The sequence below is a fragment of the Panthera onca genome, chromosome X (genome assembly GCF_046562875.1).
Source record: "Panthera onca isolate mPanOnc1 chromosome X, mPanOnc1 haplotype 2, whole genome shotgun sequence".
In the NCBI taxonomy this organism is placed as follows: domain Eukaryota; kingdom Metazoa; phylum Chordata; class Mammalia; order Carnivora; family Felidae; genus Panthera; species Panthera onca.
The window spans coordinates 126,581,736-126,609,365 of NC_138357.1; the positions used below are offsets into that span (position 1 = coordinate 126,581,736).

The window sequence follows — 27,630 nt, forward strand, 5'->3', positions numbered from 1 at the left end:
GCATTGTCCTTATTTCATTTAGTTCTTGTGATTATGTTATGGAAAAATAAGAACAGACCAGAGTAGTTCTGGTCTGCCCCCAGATAGTATCTAACGGTAAGTACTAGGAAACACTGTGAGTCTCTCCACTAGCATACTTATGTGCAATGGAGGCTAGAAAATCATGTTGAAACAGAGCAGCATATTTTGAATTACTGTACTTTAGAAGAAATTATGGCAATTATGTTTCCTATTTGTAAAATACTGTTGTGTAAATTGGCTTTTCTTCTATATGCACTTTAGAGGGCTCTGATTACCATGTACAAAATGTGCATCCTATGTGTGCTCTATAAATACACTTTGATGCCAAAAATAGAACTTTCAGTTCTAATCAGTTTTTAAATGTGTGGTGGGTAGTAAGGAGGGCACTTGTTGGGATGAGCCCTGGGCGCTCTATGTAAGAGATGAATCACTGAATTCTACTCCAGAAACCAGCACTACTCTGTATATTAACTAGCTTGAATTTAAATAAGTACATTTAAAAAAAAAAGCAGAAGAAAGAAAGGGGCGCCTGTGTGGCTCAGCTAGTTGAGCGTCCGACTTCAGCCCAGGTCATGATCTCACAGCTTGTGAGTTTGAGCCCCGCGTGGGGCTCTGTGCTGACAGCTCAGAGCCCAGAGCTTGCTTCAGATTCTGTGTCTCCTTCTCTCTCTGCGCCTCCCCTGCTCACACTGTGTCTCTAAAAAATACATAAAATGTTGAAAAAAAAATTTTAATGAAGAAAAAAAACAAATAGAAGCTTGCAAATGCAAAAAAAAAAAATTGTACAAGTTTTCAAGGTATCTGTAGAAATCTACTCAAATACTGTATTCCGCCCCACCGCACCCCAGGTTTTAGCATGTTGCTTGGGTCATTTTGGGTATATCTAAATGTTGGTAGAATGGCATCTCCCTAATTCACAACATGGAGAAAAGGTAGATTATGTGGTGGGGTGTTTTGTTTTGTTTGGGTTTTTTCTTGCCTTGCTTTTCTCCTTAGACTTTAAGCACATAATGAACATTTAGTAAACAGAATTAATAAATATGCATCACCTTCATGCGAAATCTGGCATAAGCAACATGTTTTCTTCATCTATCACCTGCAGAATCTTAAAGTCGGAATCTACGTAGACCTGTGACCAGTTTTTCCTCTGGACCCATTTCTTTAATCAAAGGGCATCTCTTCATACTTGCTATGCATACGTGAAACAGAAATAAATAGCAGTGTTTCTGATATCAAGGAAGTCATAGTACTCGGTGACCGTTTTTTAAAAATACACGCTGGACACCGGGCACAGTGCTTTTGTATGTTACTGGTCTTGCCCAGTTATTTCCCCCAAGCAATGCTGTGGGACTTCTTGACTCCACATTGGAGCCACGTGGGGCTTTGGAATCTTAAACTTGCATGCCCAAGGCATTACCATAGATTCCAACCTGCTGCTGAGCTACAAGCACACATCCTTCCTAGAGAGCAGTACGTTCTAGAATCGAAAGTCACTGAAAGAAAGTTGCCGAGCTGAGAGATTTGAGGCCATCAGGAAACTTTTAAAAAGAGACCTGCCTCGGTGGAAGGAAGGAAAATGAGGTGCGAAATCCTGCCTCAGTGGTTGCAGCCGGGAGGTGATGGGGTTGGTCTACAGGTGGTGCTGTGCTCCCTGAGCAAATGGTGCACCTTGCAGTGAGGCCAGGTTTCTAGGAGCAAGGCAGACCCGGGCAATGTGAATCAGGCAGGTGACAGGCTGACCGCAGCTTGGTCAAGAGCATCCTGGATGCAGCAGGCTGCGTGTAAAAAGGCAAAGAGATACAGAAATGCAAGGCGTGGTCTGTCTGCTGAAGAATATACATAGGACGTGGTGAGCCGTATAGACATGATACCTCACGGAGGGGCTCTGGAAGTCCCACTAAGGAATTTGACTATAAAACATATTTGCTTTAGGGTGGTGTGGTGTGTGTGTGAGTGTGTGAGAGTGATTGCTAAAGAAAGCAAAAATTGGAAAAAAATGTAAACCCAGATGTAGGATTAAGTGTAAACAATCCACGTTCCTAGAGCTAAACACTTAAATGTTGGATTTCCTTCCAGAATTTATAATTTACACCCCCACTTTATTGTGTTAATAAAAAAGAGATCTTACCACACAGTATTCAGAAACTCACTGTTTTCTCCTGAGAGATCTTAGATGTTTTTCTGTGTCCACAGAAATCAAGAACCTCTCATTATATGGTTCAGCCAACATGATTTACGCAACAAATCTTTTATGCATGGGCACTGACATTGCTGTCATCTCTTATTTTCAAAGTCACAATCAAAAAGAATTGATCCTTGGGTGGCTGGCAACTTTTATACCTTTAAATAAAGATTTTTTTATATATATCTAGAAAGCATGGAAATAGAACTTCAGTGTCAGAGGGTTTCAGGTTTTCATCTTCATGGGTTTTGTCAATTTTTTCAAGTTGGGGAGCACTATGTTTAGACTAATGGTAATGAATAGGTTGGAAGCAGCCAGGATGGAGGGGTGAGCTGGAAGTCTTATCTTGGGCACTGGGGTGTGGACCCAGCAGAGTGATGAGGTATATTAGCTGTTTCAGAAATAAAAGCAAAAAGATTTGAGGGCCAAGTAAATGCAAGTCCCACAAATCTAGAGGAATGTTCCAGCATGGGGTCTTGAATGGAAACTCATCTAACATTGGCTCAAAGGATCTGGTTCCAACATGGCCATTGCCAAAAATTTCATCACTGTGAAACTAATTAACCTTCATATGTTGATCTATATTATATACTAAACAAAACTGTGTTTCTTATTTTGTGCTTTGTTTCCAGAATATAATTGGTTTTAGTTTGTGAATTAATGTAATTTCAACTAAAGTAGTATGAAAAACCTGCACAGCCTCAGTGTAAATACTGTGTGGAAATATAATATACTTTATGGAAATAATGCAAGGATTCCCGTTAACAACTTAATGGACCCTTTGTTTGGAAACCTGTGCTACAGAAATCATGTGTGTTCATAATTGTCTTTGATTTATAAATAGATTTATAAATTTTTGTTCTATTTACAAACAGATTTATAGATAGATTTTGACCCTGTATGACTTTGGTGTGATAATTAAATGCAGTAGAAAGTTATGACTCATGTCATTGTTAAGTAAACTAAAAACTACAAATAGAGACATTAAATTTCAATTAGTTGTGCCCCATCAGGCTCAAAGATTTGGAATATATACCTTTTCTCCCCTTCCATCCATCCTGTGCAAGTATATACCCTTTTGTTAAATCATAAGTGATTCCAGCAGGAAAACTTCAGTTTCACATTGTAATAAGTGCACTCAGTGAATGATTTCCTATAAACATCAGAGAGTAGACATTTGCATTTATGTGGCTGATTTTCATTTTTATACCTCTGCTCTATTCTTATCATAGATTCCTTTCCAGGCTCCTTTATGTGACCTAAAGTGAATTCTATCTTTTTTTGTTGAAGAATTTTTGTGTAAACATTCCATTTTGCTTTTGCTCTATTAAATTTATAAGATAGAGGTATTATGATTTAATAATGGCTAATGATTTGTCCATTCCCATGCTATTCTGTATCTGTTTCTCTATCCATCCATCCATCCATCCATCCACCCACCCATCTATATCTATCTATGTATCCATCCCTATAACTATCTATCTATCTATCTATCTATCATCTATCTATCTAATCTATCCCATACTTACATACACGTATGTTCTCACACAATGACATATTTATACATATACATTCTATATACGTATACATTATACGAATATGTATATACATATATGACCTACATATACATATGTATATAGGTACTACTAATAATATATAGTCTCCACTGTATTTCAGAAATTCTTTTAGAAGTACAGTTGAGACTCCAGTTCCACCAATCACAAGTGAATACACACAATAAAATTATACACTAAAATATTCTGTATTCTCTTGGTAATTATCTTTTAGTTAATGGTCACCCAAGAAAAGGTCTCCTGTACTTATGTAATGAATTATGTCCTAAAAGAAAATTAACTGTAGCTTTAAAGTTCTATTACAGAAGAACAAAAGGGCCATCGCATCTGGCACCATCGGGCTTCGTTATAACCACTGACTTGCCTGTGTGAAAAGCCACGTGACCTGGAATCATTCTCCTAAGCCCTATGGTGCAATTCAGAAGAGCAAGACACCTTTAGATTGTGATGTCCTACCACAAAAGCCTGAATCTGTGTATCCTAGCCACAGTATGAAGACCGACTTCAGTGCTCATTGTTACACAATGTCCATTTCACTCAACGAGCAAGGCGGGAAATGTGATTTCTGGCTTGAGGGCATTTCTCATGGGCCATATTAAAAATTTTTTTTTAATGTTTAATCATTTTTGAGAGAGAAAGAGAGAGAGAGAGAGACAGCATGAGCGGGGGAGGGGCAGAGAGACAGTGAGACACAGAATACAAAGCAGGCTCCAGGCTCTGAGCTGTCAGCACAGAGCCCGACGCAGGGCTCAAACCCCTGTGAGATCACGACTTGAGCAGAAGTCCTACACTTAACCGACTGAGCCACCCAGGCACCCCTCTCGTGGACCATATTTTACAATAACCACTGGACACCTGAGCTTATCTCTTGTGAGTATGTATATTGTTTGGTTCCTTCCAGCGCTTTGAATGAAACTTGGTCCCGATCTTGTCACAGTAGGTCTGAGTTCAAGTATGTGCTTTCTGTCTCTCTCTCATTGTTCTGTTGTTGGCGGGGGGTTGGGGCGGGGGGAGGGGGGCTGGGGGGCTGACTGATTTACAATCTTCATTTCAGAGACAGTAAATCTCAAAAGCCAAATGTTTCATCAGCTGAAATGCTTAACGGATTTGGAGCCAAGAGTGCTTATCAGTGAAAGAAGCCATTTGTTTAAAATCTCTGGTTTTAGCCAGCCAAGGGGCTGCTTCTGTTAATTCATCTACAGCGTATATGGAAAGAGATGTGCTTCTCGAGGGGACAGCCTTCTAAGGATGCCTCTACCAGCACTCGGCTTTGGTGATGTGCATGGCCGTTTCCAAACGGATTATCCACTCTCACGTTCATAGAATTGCATGATAGGAAACTGATACACATCTTGTATCTGCATTATATCAAGCACTCTATTTCCACAATCAGAATAGGGAAGAAATATATTCTTGCAGGGTAAAATAAAATTGCTTGCCTTCATTCTGCACCTGCAATAAAAACTCTGCCTTGTTGATTGTTTAAATTAAAAGAGAGGGTGGAAAAAAATCCCTGGATGATGCAGTGAATGAAGATTCCGTGGCAGCAACTATGGAAACACCAACTTCAAAAAAACCCACGTTCATTTGCTAAACTTCAGGCATGCACGGAGAGCTGTTTCCCTCAGGACTTTTGGAAGGAATTCAGAATCGCAAAGATCAAACCTTTCAATAGGAGGCTGTTAGAAAAGCTAAGATTTGCCAGGGTATAGAATATTAATTAGCCTGCCACTGGAGAGGTTACAACAGTCATGTTTTGCTGGGGAGGGGCTTCAGTTCCATAAAGGCTAGCGATTCACCGTATGTTGCAAATCCTCACTGGTGCCCCGCGGAAACAAAATAAGCAAATAGGTCATTCTGGGAGAGCTCACAGAGGGGGAGAGGGAGTGGAGGAAGGATGTGTTGAAGACAGAGCGGTTCTGCCAGAAAATTACTGGAGCCTTTAGGAATGAATCACCGCTTTCCTTAATGGGGAAAGAGAGGCTTGTCTTATGGTTATTAAACGGCACCCAAACTACCATTATGAGCCCGTTTCATACATAAAGCTGCATGAAAGGGCCTTTGCTCCCAAGCAGGGCGCGATGCATTTTATGAGAAACTGTGCAAAAGGTTGCATGATGAATGCCAGAGCCAGGGAACACTCGTTGGCATGAAACGCTAATTAGTAATTGCTAATTAAATAAGGGAGGGGTTGGTAACGTCGGAACGTTCCCACTAATGACAAGCTCATCTCAGCTCCACCCCTGAGAATGCTGGAGAGGCCTGAATCTTCGAGATGCCCTGGCCATGCATCTCTGCAGATACAGGAGATCGTGAGTGCACTTAGTGCCGTTTCAGAACCAGGTTTTGATTCGTGTGACTTCAGGGCCTCAGTCAGTCTGTCTTCACCCAAACACTGCAGCGGGTGGCTGTAGGAGCGTAATAAGCACTTACTGAAATGGCTGGAAAAAAAGGAGGTGGGATGGAAGGGGGTGTTTGGGGGCAAGGGCACATATAAGAAAGTAAAATGACTAAGAAGCAAACAAAACACCTTTTTAGCATTTGGTGTTGTTTTGTCAGAAGGCCTAGGCAAGACAGAAGTGGATATAAAGGGAGATCAACATGTGTGCAGTACGGGAACCTTGGCGGAGGCTGGAACAAGCATGGAATTTGAGAAGGAGAGGACCCGTCTGTCCGTAAAACGATGTCAGACATCAGAGGGAAGGCTTGTTTCGAGGTCACGATCTTTTTTGCCACGAGAGAGAGACAGACGAGTCTGGTTTCCATCTGACCACGTTGCTACAGGAAAAGCTTTGGGTTGCCTTCTTTGCAGCCTCTAAGGACGAATTAGGAACGTGATGCCTTTGGTGAAATTGGTTCCTCAGTTTATAGAATCATCCTTCTTTTTAAAATAAGACATACCAGCTCGTGCTATTTCAAGGGACAGTTGCAGTGATTTGAACACGCACCGTAATTCGGCTCAGATTACAGAGTTTCATGTTTCTGTGTGCGACTCTAATATGTGGTCTATAAGGGGTGGGCGCTAAGTAAGAGTGGAGTCCCCAGGATCTGTCGCTTAGTTTGAAACTTAAGCATTAAAAAGAATGAAAATATCAATAAGGAATTCAATGGGGAGAAGCTGACAACCTGTAACGCTTTTCTGCACACACATGCACACACACACTTACACACAGACACCAACACACAGATGCCCCAGCCCAACACACACACTTATTTTTCCCTGAAAAACTTCTTTTTTAAAATTTTTTTTAACGTTTATTTATTTTTGGGACAGAGAGAGACAGAGCATGAACGGGGAAGGGGCAGAGAGAGAGGGAGACACAGAATCGGAAGCAGGCTCTAGGCTCTGAGCCGTCAGCCCAGAGCCTGACGTGGGGCTCGAACTCACGGACCGCGAGATCGTGACCTGAGCTGAAGTCGGACGCTTAACCGACTGAGCCACCCAGGCACCCCTGAAAAACTTCTTTTAGGATATCCCTGAAAAATTTTTTCAGGGAGGACTTTCTCATTTTACAACCAACGTGTGTAGACAAATGATAACTTGAATCTAGTAAAATTTATGGTCTCTGGTATTATCATATATTATAAATATTTGAGATTGATTTTGCCTGATATGTTAGCCCTGTACAGACTCATAGAGGAGGCATTTTATCATCAGAAACAGAACCAATAGAAACAGAAGCAATAACCATCATCACGATTATTTACATAATATAATCCTTCCTGCCATGAAAAATGCTTTCCACTGGTGCTTCTCATTTATAGGAAGACAACCAAAGAATGAACAGGGTAAACCATGAGATATATTTTCTTTATTTTTTAAGTGTTTATTTATTTATTTTGAGAGACAGTATGTGTGCGAGCCAGGAGGGACAAGGGCAAAGAGAGAGACAGTGAGAGAGAGAATCCCAAGCAGGCTCCACACCATCAGCACACGGAGCCTGACATGTGGGGCTTGAACCCACAAACTGAGAGATCATGTCCTAAGCCAAAACCAAGAGTCAGACGCTGAACCGACCGAGCCACCCAGGCGCCCCATGAGATTTATTTCCAAATACCGGGGATGTTTATGTGCTTTGTTATCATCAACAACCCAAAATATCCTGTGTTCTCTTGTAGGGTTTTTAAGTACCGGTGACCAGGCGGCCAAAGGCAACTATGGGCTCCTGGACCAGATCCAGGCACTTCGGTGGATTGAGGAGAATGTCGGGGCCTTCGGCGGGGATCCCAAGCGAGTGACCATCTTCGGCTCAGGCGCGGGGGCGTCTTGCGTCAGTCTGTTGACCTTATCGCACTATTCAGAAGGTAACAAGGGCATCCCCGTGTTGGTGCTCGACCCCCAGGGCTGACTGGTGAACACATGTGGAGTTCATATCCAAGGTGCCTGCTGGTGGTGTCACCATAAGTCCCTCTCGAATCCTCTGCAGAAAGTCCCCAGATGACATGAGCTCACCTTGCTTTCTTTAAAAAAATTTTTTAAGTTTTTTTTATTTAGAGAGAGAGAGAGCATGCAAAGGCGTGAGTGATGGAGGGGCAGAGAGAAAAGAAGAGAGAGGATCCCAGGGAGGCTCCGCAGTGTCAGCGCAGAGCCCATTGTGGGACTTGAACCCAAGAACCATGAGATCATGACCTGAGCCGAAACTAAGAGTTGGATGCTTAACCGACTGAACCTCCCAGGAGCCCCTTACATTGTTTTCTTTTAGCTCAGCTTTGTTTGTATTTTAACCATTTAAATATTAGCAATTCAGTGCTGGTTACAACAATTGGAACATAATGACTCTTATAGGAAGACCAACACTTTGTTTTTGCCTTCCTGACTTTATTCGGTCACCTTTAAATTTTAAGGCCTTTTCATTTCAACTTGGGAGAGATAATACAGAAGAGAAACAGTCATGTGGAAGACGGATGCACATTTTTACATTCCATAAGCAACGCGGCTCATGGTCGTGTGGTTTTAAAAGTCAGTTGGGTCACCCACACTAACTTGGGGTGGCTCCCTTGTGTCCACTGATGACTGATGTTCCAAGCAATTTGAGAGGAGGGGTTTAAGAGAGAAGTCAACTAGAATTAGATGCATTCATAATAACTTCCTGGCTCCCCCCTCAAAAACAAAAACATAACAGAGGTACCTGGGTGGCTCAGTCGGTTAGCATCCAACTTTGGATCAGGTCATGATCTCACAGTTCATGAGTTTGAGCCCCACGTTGGGCTCTGTGCTGACAGCTCGGAGCCTGGAGCCTGCTTTGGATTCTGTGTCTCCCTCTCTCTCTGCCCCTCCCCTGCTTGTGCTCTGTCTCTCTCTCCCAAAAATAAATAAACATTAAAAAAAAACAATAAACAAACAACCCAAGAAAATGCAAATAAACATTCTTGGTGATGATCTAAATTATCAGGGTCATGTTATATTTCCTTCCATGTCATTGGTTGGTTGAAGAATTGCACCATTTTTATTTGAACCATTTTCATCAAAAGCACTTGAAACCTTAAAGGAGTTACTTGTTTTTCCTTAAAGAGTCTTGCAAAAGGAATGAAAAGGTCAAAATATTTTAAAGACTAATAAATACATAGAATTTTAATAAAATAGAATCAAAAAAACTGAAGAGGACCTTGAAGTGTATCTACCCCAAAGCCCTCATTTATCAAAAAGGAAATTGAGGCTCAAAGAGGTTGTATAACCTGCCTAGGGTCACACAGCAAGTGATGGAGGCAGGGAAGAAACCCAACTTCCCAGACCCTGATTCAAACCTATTCCCACCATTCTTCCTTAGCTATTAAAAACTGTGCCAGAGTAGAGGGTAGCCTTGATCTTCTGTGCAGAATAGACTGGCTGTACGGGATTCATGGATATCTGCGCACAGAACAACTATCAGGAAAGCCCTGATTGTCTCTCCTGTTTGGTATTTTACCTAGCAACTGCTTCTCCACTTTCGGCTTCCAGTGTTGAAGTTCAGATTTCCTCTCAAGGTATTCTGTAGCTCTTAGGAAATACAAATGTTCAGCTCGAGTAGAAATTTTAACTAGTAACAGGCACTGATGTGACCAGTAGATTTGTGGCTTAGTAAGGAGATTCAAAATGCACCTGTTATTAGGATGCTCAATCCAAGAGCCATAAGCAACCATCGGTCAAATCAAAGGTGACAGGGCTATAGATTATTTCATAATGTCTAAGGAGAGGTCACATTACGGGCTCACATTTATATTAACACTTCATTTTTACAAAAATGAAACAGTGGACAATTAGAGGGGTTGTTGGCAATATCAATACCTATAGCATTCCAGAAAATATTTAGACTTTCCCACTTTTCAACTGATATAATCCCAGTTCTCAAGTTAGCAAGTAGTCAGGACCAGCTTCCTTAGTAATCAAACACAGGAAACCAAATCTAATTGGAGGAAGAGCATTAATTACTTAAATCAGCATGTCGGAAGTGATCAAGCTCCATGGCCGTGCTGGGCATGGGTCGCGTCTCTACACAGCAGCTTTTCAAAACAACCCAGCAATGTAATGAGCACTATGAAAATAACTAGATAGTTGGCCTTAGAATTATACTTCTAGCGATGTAGTCCCCAAAAAAGCAATCAACAGATGCATGGAAAATGATGTTTTCTTGAAGATGTTTGCCACAGTATCATAGCAAAGAATCAAATGAGAAGCTCCAAGATTAAAAAGACAAGAAAGTTATAAGGAACACATGCATTTACTCAAAGGAACAATAATTAAAATATTTAAGAATTGTGCTGAAGACGTACAGTGGTCTGGGAAACACAGTGTGAAAGCTATGCATCTACTGGACACAGTTGTACAAAACAACGTTGAGGGGGAGATAGATAGCCAAGTAGGAATGACAGTAAAATGCTAACCAAACATTTTGGTTGAATTTTATAGTATGAAGTATGAGTGGTATTTTTCTTTATCCAATTATTCAAGTTTTATCACAAATTATATTCTGTAACACACACACACACACACACACACACACACACACACACACACACATAGCTATGTCAGTCATGGCCAATAGTTGTAACAGGATAAAAAAAAAACATCTAGCAAAATTTTTCTAATCCTGATTATTTTAACTTGTGAAAATTTTCAATCGATCACATATTGACATCATTTCTTTAAGAGGCTTCAACACATTAATCTTTAGAGCCAAACACAAACATCAGTAGTTGTACATGTCTGAGAGCATTATAAACTCTGGGAGAATGGCCCCCAAATGACTTTGATGATGCATTGAGCAAAACCAGATCAACTTAACGTCTTCTCTTGTGTGTCATCTTTGGGCAATCTTCCAGTCTTTAGAATCACATCTTCCTGATTGCAATCATGTTTCCTCACTTGATTGCTTGCGTGACCTTAAAACTCTACAGGGCACGAACTTTTGGGCTCCCAGCTGAATTACTCTGCCAGCGTCTCCTGAGACATGAGAGCTACATCATGCTGGAATTCAAGAAAATGGCAGGAAGAGATAAGAAACAGAATGCTATCATTTTATACCCCATCAGCTCTTGTCCTGTAGTAGTGAAAAATACAGGGTTTAAAAAAATCTTTTTTTACTTCCCAACATTCATGCACTAGACAGAACTGAGAGAACATTGTAAGCCACACAGAATTTTACTCATCAAATTGCCCTTTTTTTTTTTATTTCTCATGAAACAGACATTTTGAACATGTGGCAGAATACATTAGAGGAAAGTCTGGGATTCGAATGGATGCAATTTTGAGACCAGTGATTTTTTTTAAAAAATGCATTTTACTTGGGCAATCAAGTGAGGATTCCTTTAGGAATAGCTAGCTTAATTAATATTTCAGTTGTGAAAGCTTAATACATCCAATATATTGAGGGTGGAAACAGAAATACATCTCTGAATTTTTACCCTGAAATTGATTTTAGTGGATTTTTTTTTCTGCATGTTGAAGTGATACCTGGATTTGCCGGTGAGGCAAAATGGTCTTTAACATCTTCCTGGCTCAAAGCATATTTTTAAGGAATGGGAGGTAGGTGATTACCCTGGGTGGCTTTATTCATAACAGCATCTGGGGATGCCAACGGCTAGACTACCCTAAATTGTGGAGTGATAAACAGATTGCACATTTTTTTACCACGGGAGCTAAAAGTTTTTTTACCGTTTTCTTAAACCACGTGTGTGTGTGCGTGTGTGTGTGTGCGTGTGTGTAATAACATCCCATAAAACAAATGTCCAGCGGGAAGGGGAGGAGGAGAGGAGGAGATGGAAATGAGCAAAAAAATCCTGAAAGCGCTGAATGCCACTGTATCCAGAAATTCACATGCCCGAGAGACAATCAGAGCCTTCTTTGCTAAGTAAAAGCTGCTTTTCTGTCTTTCGGGTTTTCATTTGCATGTGTACAACGTTGCACCTGCAGGTCTGTTCCAGAAGGCGATCATCCAGAGCGGGACCGCACTGTCCAGCTGGGCAGTGAACTACCAGCCAGCCAAGTACACGCGGATATTGGCAGATAAAGTCGGCTGCAACATGCTGGACACAACGGACATGGTGGAATGCCTTCGGAATAAGAACTACAAGGAGCTCATTCAGCAGACCATCACCCCGGCCACGTACCACATTTCCTTTGGCCCCGTCATCGACGGGGACGTCATCCCAGACGACCCTCAGATCCTGATGGAGCAGGGGGAGTTCCTCAATTACGACATCATGCTTGGTGTCAACCAGGGGGAAGGCTTGAAGTTTGTCGACGGCATCGTGGACAACGAAGATGGTGTGACGCCCAACGACTTTGACTTCTCCGTGTCCAACTTTGTGGACAACCTTTACGGCTACCCAGAGGGGAAAGACACTTTGCGGGAAACCATCAAGTTCATGTACACGGACTGGGCAGACAAGGAAAACCCCGAGACGCGGCGAAAGACCCTGGTGGCTCTCTTCACGGATCACCAGTGGGTGGCCCCCGCGGTGGCCACGGCTGACCTGCATGCTCAGTACGGCTCCCCGACTTACTTCTATGCCTTCTACCACCACTGCCAGAGTGAAATGAAGCCCAGCTGGGCGGACTCAGCCCATGGTGACGAAGTCCCCTACGTCTTTGGGATCCCCATGATTGGCCCTACTGAACTCTTCAGTTGTAACTTCTCCAAGAACGACGTCATGCTCAGCGCAGTGGTCATGACCTACTGGACCAATTTTGCCAAAACCGGGTACGTGCTTCCCCACAGCAGGTTTTTCTTGCTCTTCTCCTAGATTGTCTGGTTCTGCCATGACGAATGGAGTGCAGGATGCATTCACACACAGTAACGGTGGGGGGCCTCGCTTTTTCCTCCTCCTTAAATTGTTTTCTGCCAACCAGATTTTTACTAAGAGTGCTCACTGCATACTTAAAAGTCTGTTTCTACCTGCCACTCCAGGGTTCAGGGGTAAACGGCAATACCTTTGGAAGCCAATCCCAGAATTTGTGTCCTTTGGTAAATGGTAGGGTTATCAAATAGGACCTTGTGTCCTTTGGTAAATAGTAGGGTTATCAAATAGGACCTTGTGTCCTTTGGTAAATAGTAGGGTTATCAAAACACGTGTACCACATGGCAATTTGTGTTTATTGCGTAGCCACGAGAACGAATTCAGTCTCATAATACATCTAAGAAATACGATCCATGTGTGTTTATACTATATATGAACACACACGTATGTATATTTCTCTACAGTTATGAGATTTATTTCCTGTATATACACATATTGGCAAATACTTATTCATCTATATATCATTTATACATATTTATTTCATAAACAAATATATATTTCATATATATGTGTATATACATACCTTACAGGAAAGGACCTCAGCTAAATGTAGTACAAAACCCACAAGAGGTACACATAACAACAGGTCCCACCGATATCCTGTTGAGCAGCTTCCAAGCACACAAGGATAGAAAAGTCTCCCCAAGTTTTTATTTTTTCAGGTTTATTTATTTTGAGAGAAAGCGGGCGTGTCAGTGGGTGAGGAGTACACAGAGAGGGAAAGAGAGAATCCCAAGCACGCTCCGCACTGTCATCCCAGGGCTCGATCCCACGAACTGTGAGATCGTGACCTGAGCCAAAATCAAGAGTTTGACACTCAACCGCCTGAGCCACCCAGGCATCAGAAGACTCCCCAACATTTAAATTTTTTTTAAATGTTTTTATTTATTTTTGAGAGACACAGAGATAGAATGAGTGAGGGAGAGCAGAGACAGAGAGGGAGACACAGAACCCGAAGCAGGCTGCAGGCTCTGAGCCATCAGCACAGAGCCAGACGCAGCGCTCCATCTCACCAGCCGTGAGATCATGGCCTGAGCCGAAGTCGGATGCTTAACCGACTGAGCCGCCCAGGCGCCCCGACTCCCCAGCATTTTAAATGGCTACAAAGTCACAGCAACTTTTCATTTTTCTCCTGTCTAACAACGTGATTGTGGAAATTAATGAGGTATCATTCTGTTCTACCTGGGTGGGCTTCTCTCATTAACCTTGAGCCTCTTGCCCTGAATTAAAATCGGAGATGCTCTCCCTCTCCGCGGGAATGTGCGTCTTCCCGCGGCACTCCAGATGTGGGACAGAGGCGCCCACACGACAGCAGCCCGCAGTGCCTGAGTCTGAGGCAGCTCTAGAGACAGGGTTCGTGGTGCTGAGGGCTCAATGCTCAGGGCTCATTCTTTCACAACGATTCCAGATGTTACTGTGTGCACAGTCTTCAGAGTTTTGGGGGTCTTAGCAAAAGTATGGCGTGTTTATAGAGTGGCAAGTGTATTGTATGGATACCCACGTCCAACTGTCACATTTTACACGTTTGGTCTAACCACGGCGGGCATAGGAGGCAGTAGGGGAGGGAGGATGTACAGATATTTGGGACAGATGCTTGCCTGTCACCTAAGGGTTCTTTCCTCAACAAGGAGATGATTGACATCAAGCCAACGAATTTTTTTTAATGTTTATGTAGCTTCTGAGAGAGAGAGAGACAGAGCACGAGTGAGGGAGGGGCAGAGAGAGAGAAAGAGGGAGACACAGAATCCGAGGCAGGCTCCAGGCTCCGAGCCGTCAGCACAGAGCCCGATGTGGAGCTCGAACCCACGAGCCGCGAGATCATGACCTGAGCCGAAGTCAGATGCTCAACCGACTGAGCCCCCCAGGCGTCCCCTAGTCAACGACTATCTTTATGTCACCCTTGTTTATGATGTTATTATAACATCCCTAGGGTGCTGTAACCATGTACCACAAACGGTGTGGCTTCAAACGACAGACATTTATCGTTGCCCAGTTCTGGATGCTAGAAATGCAAAATGCAGGTGTTGGCAGGGCCGAGTTCCCTCTACAATCTCTAGGGGACAGTTTTGTGCTCCTTCCTAGTTCCTGCTGCTTTGCAGGCTATCTGTGGCATTGCCTGTTTACAGCCACATGACTGTGGTTTCTGCGTCTGTGTGATGTGGTGGCCTCCCTATGTGTCTGTTTGCAGATGGCCGTCTTCTTCTAAGGGCATCCGTCATACTGGTTTAGACGTCCAACCTGCCCCGTCTTATCTTCACTGATTCCATCTGGAATGACACTGTTTCCAAATACGGTCACATTCTGAGGTCATTCTGGAATGACCCTGTTTCCAAATACGGTCACATTCTGAGGTCACATTCTGGGGGTTAGCACTTTGGCATATGGTATTAATTTGATGGGGGAACAATTCAACTCATCACCCCTTTTAAAGGCAGGATGATGCCCAGTTGTGTCATTGAACTCAGGTGTGTGATGCCTTTCCTAACCAAGTGTCATGCTCTTGAAGCAGAAAGATTTCCCAAATGATGGCCATCTGCTTTCCCTACATTTCCATCCAAACCTAGCACTCTTTAAGTAATATCTAAGCATCCTTACTCGCTTTAGTTAAAACCACATACTTCTTTCCCTTATGTGTTTTGGAAATGGACTTTATATGATTTTTCTTACATGGTGATCATTCATCACCAGTGTAACTGAACCATGAAAAAAATGGCAAACTCCAAACAAAGCCATTAAATTCTCGTTAGCTCCTCTTGCCTTGCCAAGAGCTCTGGGGCTGATGCCCTCTTGGCGTTTAAAAAAGAAAGAAGAACGGTAAAGGAAATTAATTAGTGTCACGCGACGGGAAAGATCTCCTAGCGCGAAATGGATATTTTCACCAAGACCTATCAAAGGCTGAGCCAGGATTAAAAATACCACAGCATTCTGCTATTGAGTGCTTCTTTTCATGTCGTAGCTTGGTTCCTAAGATCTCTGTGCCCAGCGCACACCCTCGTGTGGGGAACGTAGTGATGGAACTGTTAAATAGCCTGGGCTTAATCACGGCCAAAGGCATTCGTGTGACCATTCATGGTATGTGTTCATGAAGGTGTCAAAGCAGCCAGAACAGATGGGAAAAGGGGTCGGAAGGGGGAGGACATCCGCTTTGGGGGAACAGGTGTCATCTAAGTGGAATCTAGAACGTCAGAGAGAGTCAAGCTCTCCCTGAGCAAACGGGAAAGACAATGGAGAGCTGTGGATGTCAGGCTGAAGAACCTGGACTGGATCCAAACAGGAGCTATTTTTACTTCCTCAGCGCCTGTGGGCCACGGCTGAAATAATACTTAGGGATATTAATGCAGTCAGTTTTCTTCATTCGTTTGGAAAGGTCATTGAAATGACTCAAATCATCCTTAAAGAGAGTCACTCAGAACTTCCTCTAATGTGAAATGCAAAGTGGAGTCTTCCAGCATCAGTATGTGTGGGATAATATTTCCATGGCGGCCAGTTGAACAAGGAGACAGAGGATGGAACGGGTGGGCAGTCTAGTGATTTAGGTATTTGTCAATACTTGGCAAAGTCGTGAGAGGTGGTTGCTATTCATTTATTTAATTAGGGTAGCAGTGCAGTAGGCTCTCTGCAGGGGCGTATTTCCTTGTCCCCGGCGGGGGCTGCTTCGGTGGTCCCAGGGATGGTGAGCCAAAATGGTGCCAGTAATGGAACAACGTAGGATAAACCATGTCTGACGCCACAGTGTGAGCATGCTGGTTAACTCTGTTCTTCAGAACACATACTCAGACCGTGACACACAGACCATCAACTGCTCCCCACCAGCACTAGAGAGACAGGAGCTAGATTATAAGAACATCTCCCCAGCCATTTGTCACAGCCCTTGTCTACAGAGAGAGGAGTCCATGGCATCAGGACATGCTTTGCCATTATCACTGGCTGCTGTTTCCAGTCTTCTGTACCTTACAGACAACACACTGCTGTTCCTTACTGTTCGGATGTTAGGCAAGGCGTATACCCTGGTGCTGCTTTTCGTACAACCCACAGCTCACAGGTGTGACCTTATGTCTGTCTTTAAATGTAAATACATGATATGCCAACTTTTTGTTGTTGTGGATCACAGAGAGGTAAATGTTGGGAATATGGGTATAGAAGACACGGAAGGGGGAAGGCGGGTAGGGAGGGAAGGAAGGAAGGTCCCATGATCCAGCTTAGAAGACTCAGCCAAGGTGCTGCCAGGGTGCTAGTCGGCTCAGGTCGTGATCTCACAGTTCCTGGGTTTGAGCCCCACATCGGGCTCTGTGCTGACAGCTCAGAGCCTGGAGCCTGCTTCCGATTCTGTATGTCCCTCTCTCTCTGCCCCTCCCTTGCCTCTCTCTCTCTCTCTCTCTCTCTCTCTCTCTCTCTGCCCCTCCCCTGCTCACACTCTCTTTCTCTCAAAAATAAATGTTAAAAATAAAAAAAGAAGACTCAACCGAAACAGTGCTGGAAAAGAACAACATAGGCCAAAACAATAAGTACTAGCCTAAAAATAAAGCTGATGTGGAAAGTTTTGCTAAATGAAAAGCAATGTCAAGGAAAAATGAAAACTAATCCCAAGGTTTACAAAGGCTTAGAAAGAATTATAACCTGTGTCATAGAAAATCTCTTTGGGAATGTGAGCCCTGACTGGTCCATAGAATCCAGGTGCTTGTGGATCAAACACCGATTCAGTCTGAACTCTTTTGTGGGGACACCAAAGAAAAGTTGGTCTCTGTAGGACATATTGCAACAATCAGCACTTTAAGGAACCAGATGATGCATTGTCCATCGAGGGCCTTACTTAAATGCCATTGGAGTTCAGATAATGCAAAGATAATTCTGGCATGGCAAATGCAACCAACACAGATTCCACTTTTTTGACTTGGTCTCAGGACCAAGGCTCTCGGTGTAGGTCTAATGAGATGCTATCTTGACTGTTGATGTTGTTGGTATCCTGTGATGAGTTTATTTTCAACCTTTGCGAAAACTCAAGAGGCCCTTAGGGTGCGTGGCTTAGAGAGAACTGCAGCCCGTGTCTGGTCTTAAAATGACCTTTACGGCCAAAAAGCATTGTAAGCAGAATGAATGAACATCTTGACCTGTTGTGTAGGTGCACGTGGTAGCCTTCTTCTTAATACCAGGTACTACGTTACGCTAGGTGTGAGGAGAATCTTGTGCCATCAAAAGGAGCCCATCAGAGAGTTTACTGATGTTTCCAAAGGAATCATATTACCTATCTCTAGCAAATAACATGGATCACAAGGGCTTAGAAATGCACTCGACTATCCTCCGCCAAGATGATGTCTCAAATAAATTGTGACAGGTGAAAATGTGTGTCTCAGGTGCTGGGAAATGTGGATGCAGGTAGCATTGAGGTTTTCACTAGGGAGAGAAGATACGTCCATTGCTTTTATCCTTAATCATCACGATCTTTAATTTTACTCATGGAAATTAAAACATGCCATATGCGGAAGTCAAGTCTAAAAAGCAAGACACTGATATCCCACTTAGAGGTCTTGCTGTCTTTGGAGTGTTTGACAAGGGAAAATGATGGACTTTCATAAGCTCTGTGAGTTTATCTTGGTTTAAGGCTTCTGACCGTGCACCTCCAAGAACTTTAATAGATAGATTGTATCAGGCTAAAGCTTACTTATCTGGATTTTCAAAATCCTCTGCTCTATTCTTTGAGAACAAAATAAATGTGTTTCTTTACCTTTCAAATGCACACCGAATTTCATCAAAAAGAGTCCAATATCCAACATGAACAGAATACTCTTTTTCCTAGATGCCCTCTGCTTAATAAAAGGTCCACACAGCTAATAGACCCAATTCAGTGAAATCAGATCAATGGAAAAATAGTAGGAATCCTTACCACCTTTCCTTGCTTTTAGAAAATAAAAATCGGTGACAAAAGTTTCCATGGCAGATTCCAATTAAATAGGAATTTTTTCAAAAATTTATTTCAGAAGACTCAAATAAAAGAAACATGAGTTGCTATATTGAATCCAACATGTTTCTGAAACATGCAAGTATTTTTAAAAATCAGATAAAAAGATTTTAAATATATTAATGTTTATAAATGAACAGATAAAAAAGAAAACTCATGCATTAGGATCTACAAATGTGTATTCTTTTTTCTTGATCCCATGAGTAAAATAAAAGTGAGTGTGCACTCAGTTAAGTAGTAAAATTTCTTTTTCTGTATGCCGTGTATATAGTTATATTTACATATAATTATATGTATCTATATATAGCTATATATCTAGTGATACAATTATCCATATATATAGTGTACATTATGCAGTATATACTATGATATATAGTATACTTTCACAGAGTATATATTCTACATTATACTTTTATGAAGCATATACTGTATATAACATATAGTATATACCATAAATCCTGTGGTATAGAGTATATGCTATATGAAGTATATACTATACTGTATATACTGTAGTATTCAATACATACAATATGTAATATAATATACTGTGATGTGTACTATGTACCATGTAATATACATGCTATGATGTATATTATTTACAATGTATAGCATACCATATATACGGTGGTAAACAGTATACTTTTATATGGCATATACTATATGCAGATTATGGTACCCTGTACATGCTGTGGGTATTACAGTATATTCCTTTACAGTCCTCTCTCCCTCCCTAAGCAATTTTTAGGCATTCTACTTTGAATATTGGCCGAAGGGGATAATATTTACTAGGCTGTCACTATTTTCCAAACATTTTGTTATGATTATTGAGCCTCCATCAATTACTTCTAATCCCAGTATCGTCACCCATTCTGTAGATGAGGATGATGAGGCCCAGAGAGGCTTCAGAAATTTGTGCAAGATTTCACAGCTGTAATGAGGGAGAGCCTCAGAGCTTAATGCCTGGAGATGATTTCGACAGCCTCAGACTGAAGACAAATGTCCTTCTTTTAGCAAAGGCTGCATGCACCAGTTGGCCAGGGTATCGTTTGCATCCTGCACAATGCACGGTCATGTGTGTGGACTTGAGACTTTCAGGTAGGACTTCTGGCCAGTGTTCTGGCATGTGAGCATATAGGCAGTGGCTAGAGGCAGCTTTGTCCATGCTGCCAGAGCGTTGTTCCATGGAAAACAGAAGTGAGAAGAGCCAGATCTGTGTGTGCACATCCCAACTTGCTCTGGCTTGTCCATGACGTCTGAACGTTCAGTGTTGTCTATTAGGTGGTGTTTTACTGTGCATGACCTCAAAATTTTCAAAACAAATAAACATTAAGATGAAATATGTTTTACACTTCACTTTGCCAACCGTAAAAATAGATGGAAGAAATGAGCATATGATATTTTGGGGAGGTTCTTTGTTATAGTAAAAGAAAAGAGTTGGTGGCAAAGATGTTTAAAGTACCATGTTTTCTGGATTTCCCTTTAATTTTGGTGATTCCCTTTCTGCCTGTGCCCATTTATGTAAATAACAAGACAATTCTTGGGTTCAGAGTTGGCTTGGCACACTTAACATCTACAAAAACTCTCAATTTCTTGCACCGTGTTTTACTTCTCCTACACATGTTAGCTTCACCATATGTAAAGCTGTGATCTTATTACCGTTCTTAGAATTAATGGAATGTTATTTGATATTTACATGGCTCAGTCTTGGAGAGGTTTTCAAATATTCAACTATTCCTCTTTCAAAAAGACAGGAAACTCGTGGTGCCTTCATTTCACCGTGTCTTCACATTTTGCAATGGCAAGTCCTATTTTTATTTGATTTTTAACACAATTTTAGTTCTTAAAACTTCAGTATGTGTTTGTCCACCTCAGAAGCCACCCTGGTGCAAGAAAGAAAATGCTACTTTTTGAACAATTGCCTCTAAATCAGGATTTCTCAACCTCAATACTATTGATGTTTGTGCCCTCTACTCATTCATGGCGGTACAGTACACACATGACAACCAAATATGTCCCCAGACATTGCCAAATGTCCCTGTGTGGACAACACGCCTTGGTTGAGATTTATGGCTCAAGAGTAGCTAAACTTGAAATACTGAAAAAATTTCCTACACCCATTTTTTCTTACTTTTTTTATTTTTGAAGATCATTTGATGCATTTAAAAAAATAGTAGAAATGTTATGAAAATGCCAGACCTCTGCCACCAGGAATTATTTTTAAAATAAAAGGAAGAGAAGACTTTAAAGAAAATACAAAATGGTAGCCATGGTTGAATTAAACCACAGTGTGTCCATTGCTATTTGAGTACTTGGTGTTCATAAACAGGTCTTGGTGAGCTCGATTAAATGGTCCTATGAGTACTTGGTGTTCATAAACAGGTCTTGGTGAGCTCGATTAAATGGTCCTAATTCCCTGTTTTGTTTGATGGCGAGATTTACTTGTCACATGTCGAAGGGTGTGACCTTTTTTTCCCTCTTTTCTCTTCCTTCTGTCCCCAGTGACCCAAATCAGCCTGTTCCTCAGGACACCAAGTTCATTCATACAAAACCCAATCGCTTTGAGGAAGTGGCCTGGTCCAAGTATAACCCCAAAGACCAGCTCTATCTACATATTGGCCTGAAGCCCAGAGTGAGGGATCACTACCGAGCTACCAAGGTGGCTTTCTGGCTGGAACTGGTTCCCCACCTGCACAACCTGAATGAGATATTCCAGTACGTGTCAACAACCACAAAGGTCCCTCCTCCCGACATGACCTCCTTCCCCTATGGAACCCGGCGGTCTCCCGCCAAGATATGGCCCACGACCAAACGCCCAGCCATCACTCCCGCTAACAACCCCAAACACTCCAAGGACCCTCATAAGACAGGGCCTGAGGACACAACCGTCCTCATTGAAACCAAACGGGATTATTCCACTGAACTGAGCGTCACCATCGCTGTGGGGGCCTCCCTGCTGTTCCTCAACATTCTAGCATTTGCGGCTCTGTACTACAAGAAGGACAAGAGACGCCACGAGACGCACAGGCGCCCCAGTCCCCAGAGGAATACCACAAACGACATCGCTCACATCCAGAACGAAGAGATCATGTCCCTGCAGATGAAGCAGCTGGAACATGACCACGAGTGTGAGTCCCTGCAGGCTCACGACACGCTGAGGCTCACCTGTCCTCCAGACTACACCCTGACGCTGCGCAGGTCTCCAGATGACATCCCACTCATGACACCAAATACCATCACCATGATCCCAAACACACTGACGGGCATGCAGCCTTTGCACACATTCAACACCTTCAGCGGAGGACAAAACAGTACCAATCTCCCCCACGGACACTCGACCACTAGAGTATAGCTTTGCTGTTCCTTTCCGCTACATCTGCTCCTTCCCACTGGAGAGAGGGAGAAAGTGAGAAGCAACGTGTGCCCACGAGGAGTGTGGGTCATCCCAGTGACATAAGACAAAAAGAACAGGGCCACCATCGTGTCCCTGTAGACCCATCCCATTGGCATTTCCCAGTACGACAAGATCTACTTCTGACCCTATGAAATGTGAAAAAGTATACATTGCTGTTACAATACTGCTTTAACATCTCCACCTCTCCAGAGAACGTTTAGTGTGGCTAGAACATCACCGTCTCCAGGACCTGGATGCTTCCCGTGTTAACAATAGAAGCTGACACTTTGGGGACTCAGCCAGGGACACTTAAGAAAAAAATTTTTTTTAATTAACAGTTGAAAAATACAATATGTGCCATACGACGGATGGCTCTACTTAAGGGAAGGACGAGTCTGTGGGATTTTACCCAGTGCATGGAGCTATCATCCAGACAGAAGGAGAAGTAGAATTTTATTATTACAAGAGCCGACTATGCAGTAACATATGTATAGTTCTGTGCAAAGAGGTGTTTCGCCAGCCTGAACTATATTTAAGGAACTTTGTAAAAAAAAAAAAGAAAAAACAAATGTATATAGCTGTGAGTTTCAACAAAAAGACACACAGAGAAAGGAAAAAAAAAACAACAAAAAAGCTTTTATTGGTGTTTTCAGTTTGAAAGACCTTTTAGCAAGATTGTGCTTTCCATTGTGGTCTGTATGTATATAAATATATATATATACATTAGTCATTCACCTCTGTTTCCTCCAGGACACAGGAGGGTGTTCTTAATTCCTTGTGGTAAGCAAACACATGGGGTTTTCTAACGCATTTCATTTGTAGGACGATGTGGTGTCACACAGCGGACCCAGACTGTCTGTGTGGTGGGGCTCTTCACCCCCCTTTCTGGGATGCATGCGACAGCATTGTTAGGAGACCGACCGTTGTGTTAGCAAACTTTTATTTTTGTGTGTGTTAGCCTCCATGGAGTTGCACCACCTAGATGGATCCCCCATCCCCAGCGTGGAGTTTATGTAAAGCTTGCTGAATTAGAAACACACACACACAGAGACACTGCAGGAACAAAAAACAAAATACAAGTCTTGGTCTATGGTTGTGGTTCTTTGAATATGTTTAGGGAGACCTGCTGCCCACCCCCAGGGGTCCTGCCAAAAAGGAAAGAAAGCTTGCCTTTGGTGGGGGTGGGGCCATGCCCCGCCGGGTAAATACGGCTCAGTGTTCCCCAGCAGCTGCAGAAAGGGCTGTGGGTGCCGGGCTACCTGCTCAGCTTAGCTAATCAGATTGAAGGAGGGCATGTGTGTTTCCTGTTTTTTCTTTAAGCAGTAAGTCCCTTATTTATCAGGAAGCAAGGTTTTTTTTTTTATTCTTTACATCGTTTATGGGATAACACATATGCTTGTCTAAAGTACTGTGAGACTTGTGTATCAGTCACTGGTCAATGAATCGTACGGGGAGAAAACAAACCCACGTGAAAGGACAGAACGTGAAAAGCCCTCTGCATGGGTTTTTCTGCAAAGTTAGGGTCGCCTTCGCTGTCAAGATAAGTTACGGAAATTATTCGCCCCACTTAAAATTGGCAAGCTGGGGACTGGACATTTGCCCCCAACACCTCCTCACATTCCCACTGTCCTTTTAATTTTATCTGAAGGAATATTTTGAGTTTCCTCCGGTGGAAGGGAAAAGAACAATGGTTACTTTATAGTTTGTCTTTCAAGAGTTATTGCAACATCAGGAAGTAGCAGCCAAAGATGTTTGAAAATCCTGTCTCTGGGCTTGACTATGGTTATTTCAGAAAGCGAGGCTTACAAGTCATTGCTACGTTGGGGATGCTCCACAAGATAAGTCCAGCGTCCTTGCCCCTTGGCACAACGCTCGAGTACTGAACCCCTACCCTAAAACAGTAACGATCGATACCAACGTCTTCGAAAACGCCCTTTAGCAAAAGACAGTTCTTACAGGTGCATAGAAGTCCCACGATAGATTCTGTCGTCCATCTGGGTTAAGATTTGAGAGTGGGTCTCTGTATATACATATGTGAACTATTATAATCCCCACTTTGCACATGGCCAACCAACAATCCTTTCCTGCAGCTAGACGTGTCACGGGTACAAGTTTTGTCCCCAGTTCATCCTTTTCTAAAGGTATTGTCAGGTCATTTCTGCAAGCTATGTATTACCCCCAGCGGGGTACGGCAAATAGACTGTCCATACAACTACCCGAGAGGTGATGCTTGGCATCAGTGTGGGTCTGGTATGTTTGTAATGTGAATTCCAATATTTGTTTAGTATTTCCAATTGTCTTCTGCTAGCAATATGCACAGTAATGTATCAGGCTTGTGACATTTGGATAAGGAAAAAAAAAAAAAAAGAGTTCTTGTTAAGTGAATAGCTTTTACAGAGGATATGATCAAAAGAAATTTAATACACCTTAAATGATATCTTATTTCTACATGGAAAGAAGTTATAGAATCTTCATAGAGTTCTATGAGAATAAAATATACTTGCTATCTATAAAAAAGAGAAAAATGAGAAAAAAAATGAGAAAAAGAAAATAAGTTAAAAAAAAAAAAAAACTTTCCTAGGCTTTTATCCTTGACCTTCACAGGCACGCAGGGTTTAATGGTTTCTTGGGTTATTATTTTGAAATTTTGTTTTTGATTTTGCCTTAAGTAATGATAGAAGATATATATGGCTGGACACATATGTATAAACTTTTCAGCAGCATTTTTAATAATAAAATATCACAGTATTTTCTAATGCTTTGTGCAAATAATTACGCGTCCATCCTTTTTTTGTAGGTGGCCTATGTTATTTACTTTTCCTACCCCTTTGACTGCTGTTTTCATTTTAAAAGCTACGCGGTACATCAGACATAAATGGACACCCTCAACCTGTAACGGGTCAGCTTCGCACAGTTTCTCCCGGTGCGTGATTCCTGGGCGACTCACGGGGGGAGTTCTGCCTGACGTTGGAGAAGGAAGCCCCGGAGGGTGATGATGATGTTTCCTGAAGGTTCCTGAATTGCCCGTTCTTATGGTGCTGGGTTTGGCATTGAGTTTGACATAATAATGCCCTCCTGCATCCAAACAGCCTTGTTTGAGTAAATCTTCGGGTGACAGCAAGAAATTGTGAGTAAAACTCAAGAGGCAGAATATGCCTCCCAGGCCCGTGGAGAGCAAATTGGCCAAGTCCTCACAAGTGCATCTGGCTGTTTCTTATCCTTTTAATTAACATTCGGGAGAGCCCCCAGGCACAGGCACCTGTAATACCCCTCCTTTAAAGTGGAAGAGGTTGAGAGTCGGGAACTTGTGGCCGCCAGGCAGCACAAGTTGGGTTCAAACGAAGGTAGTGTGCTTCAGAGCCCCAACTCCACCAGTAAGGAAGACAGCAGGAATTTCTAATGCAGGTGCACACGTGTCCTCGTGCATTAGCCGATGGTCAGAGAAAGAAACCCAACAAATCCTGTGACTGTTTGCTGCAGTTGAGCACTGAAGGTTTTTACATATTGATTGGGGTCATTTGCTAGTATGAGGCAAACGGGAGATAAATATATATGTAATATGCTACATAATAATAATAATTTAGTAGTATACTTCCTATTATATTTTATTATAACTACATATTATATGCTTATATGATATAAACTATACATAATATATAATATAGCATATATGATATATGCATACTGTATAATATAAAAATATATTTTATAATATATTGCATATTAAGTTGATATATTATAGAAATATTGTATATACAGAATTTACATCATATATTTTATTTGTAATATAATTATAGTATTTATCTTATAATTATATAAAGGAAAACATAAATGTTATTAATATTCACAGTATGACACATTCATTTATATATTATATACAACATATGTTATATTTATATTTAATATATAAGTAAAAAATAAAATATATACCATGTATTTATATAAATACATAACAAAATATATAGCATGTATTTATATAAATACATAAAACATAAAATATATACCATGTATTATATAATCTGCAATACATTTTTATGTATTTATATACATATTTTATATATTGCATATAGGTGTATATTACATGTATATATATGTGAATGTATAATATTCTCATACATATATGTATATGTAATATGTATTTCATGGAAATGCCATGTTCATGAATTCAAAATTGAAAAAAATGTTTAAAACCGAAACTTTAGTAAATTTTAGCTAGAGGGAGAGTCACTATTTTTTTCCACCATGTATATATACATTCTTGCGCATTCTAACTGGAAAAATGGTAAGAGTGTATGCATTCATTCATGCACTCGTTCACTCATGTGTTCACTCAGCAAATGTTTACCGACCATCTCCCTCCTCACAGGCCGTGTGCCGGGGATGGTGTGTGAAGTGAAAGGACAGAATAGCAGCAGGCTTTGGAGACGGTACCCAGTGCCAGTGGGAGTGTAGGTTTTCTGGAGGAAAACACAATTATTTGGAGGTTTTCTAAATATGCGGGTAGTCGCTGTGTGAAAAGATAGAGTCCTAAAAGACATCTCTCTCTCTCTATATATATATCTATATATAGATATCTTAACCTTAACCTTAACCTCATCTGCTACGAGTGGTGAGCATTCAGCTGGGGATGTGTGGGCTGGAGTCCCCACATTTCCAACAACTTCTCAAGTGCTGGAGAGGCTGCTGGTTCCCAACTGTCCCCAACTATTGAGAGGGTTCAGAAGTAGCCATGACGGTCACAATCAGGGGGCCCTGGGCGCCGTGAAAGCTGTTCCATGGAAAGCTAAAGCAACGTGAGAAATGAATTACCATCCTTCTCCAAGGTGGTGGGGACAGGGAGAGGGGTAGAGCCGTTTTACAGCCCTGTGTTCCAGAACTGATACAGCCCAGTGGTCAGAGATGACCAGGGGCACTTCTGGCATCCAGCTCGAATTTGGTCACTTGCAGCAAAGGCAGGGCACACGCAAGAACAGTGAGCCATCTGGGTGAGCCGTTCACACGGCAGAGAGGAGCGTTTGGGCTTACACAGGGCGGCGTTAAGAGGGCTTCGGGAACAAGAATTTGTTCTGGATTAGTTACCCTCAGGATAATTTGTGGTGTACAATGTTTCGGCAGGAAGCAAGAGGAGCGGAACAGGTCCAGACTTGTCATCAGCAAAGAAACTGGAATAAAAGTAGACGGTGGGTCACTTTTAGCGGAGCCCAACATGACTGAGCCATGAACCATCAGA

General features: G+C 42.0%; 1 protein-coding gene across 6 annotated transcripts in view; it reads left to right on the top strand.

Annotated features, from left to right (window-relative positions):
- Positions 1 to 22,969, top strand: part of LOC145714208 (neuroligin-4, X-linked) — a 312,054-nt gene extending 289,085 nt beyond the window's left edge. For all 6 annotated transcript variants that reach the window (XM_081793443.1, XM_081793448.1, XM_081793446.1 and 3 more), the window contains 3 exons: positions 7,897 to 8,082; positions 12,167 to 12,956; positions 21,509 to 22,969. In XM_081793443.1, coding sequence (XP_081649569.1) covers positions 7,897 to 8,082; positions 12,167 to 12,956; positions 21,509 to 22,358 — 1,826 coding nt within the window. In that variant the 3' untranslated portion in view covers positions 22,359 to 22,969. The remainder of the gene's footprint in view (positions 1 to 7,896; positions 8,083 to 12,166; positions 12,957 to 21,508) is intronic.
- Positions 22,970 to 27,630: the final 4,661 nt, after the last annotated feature.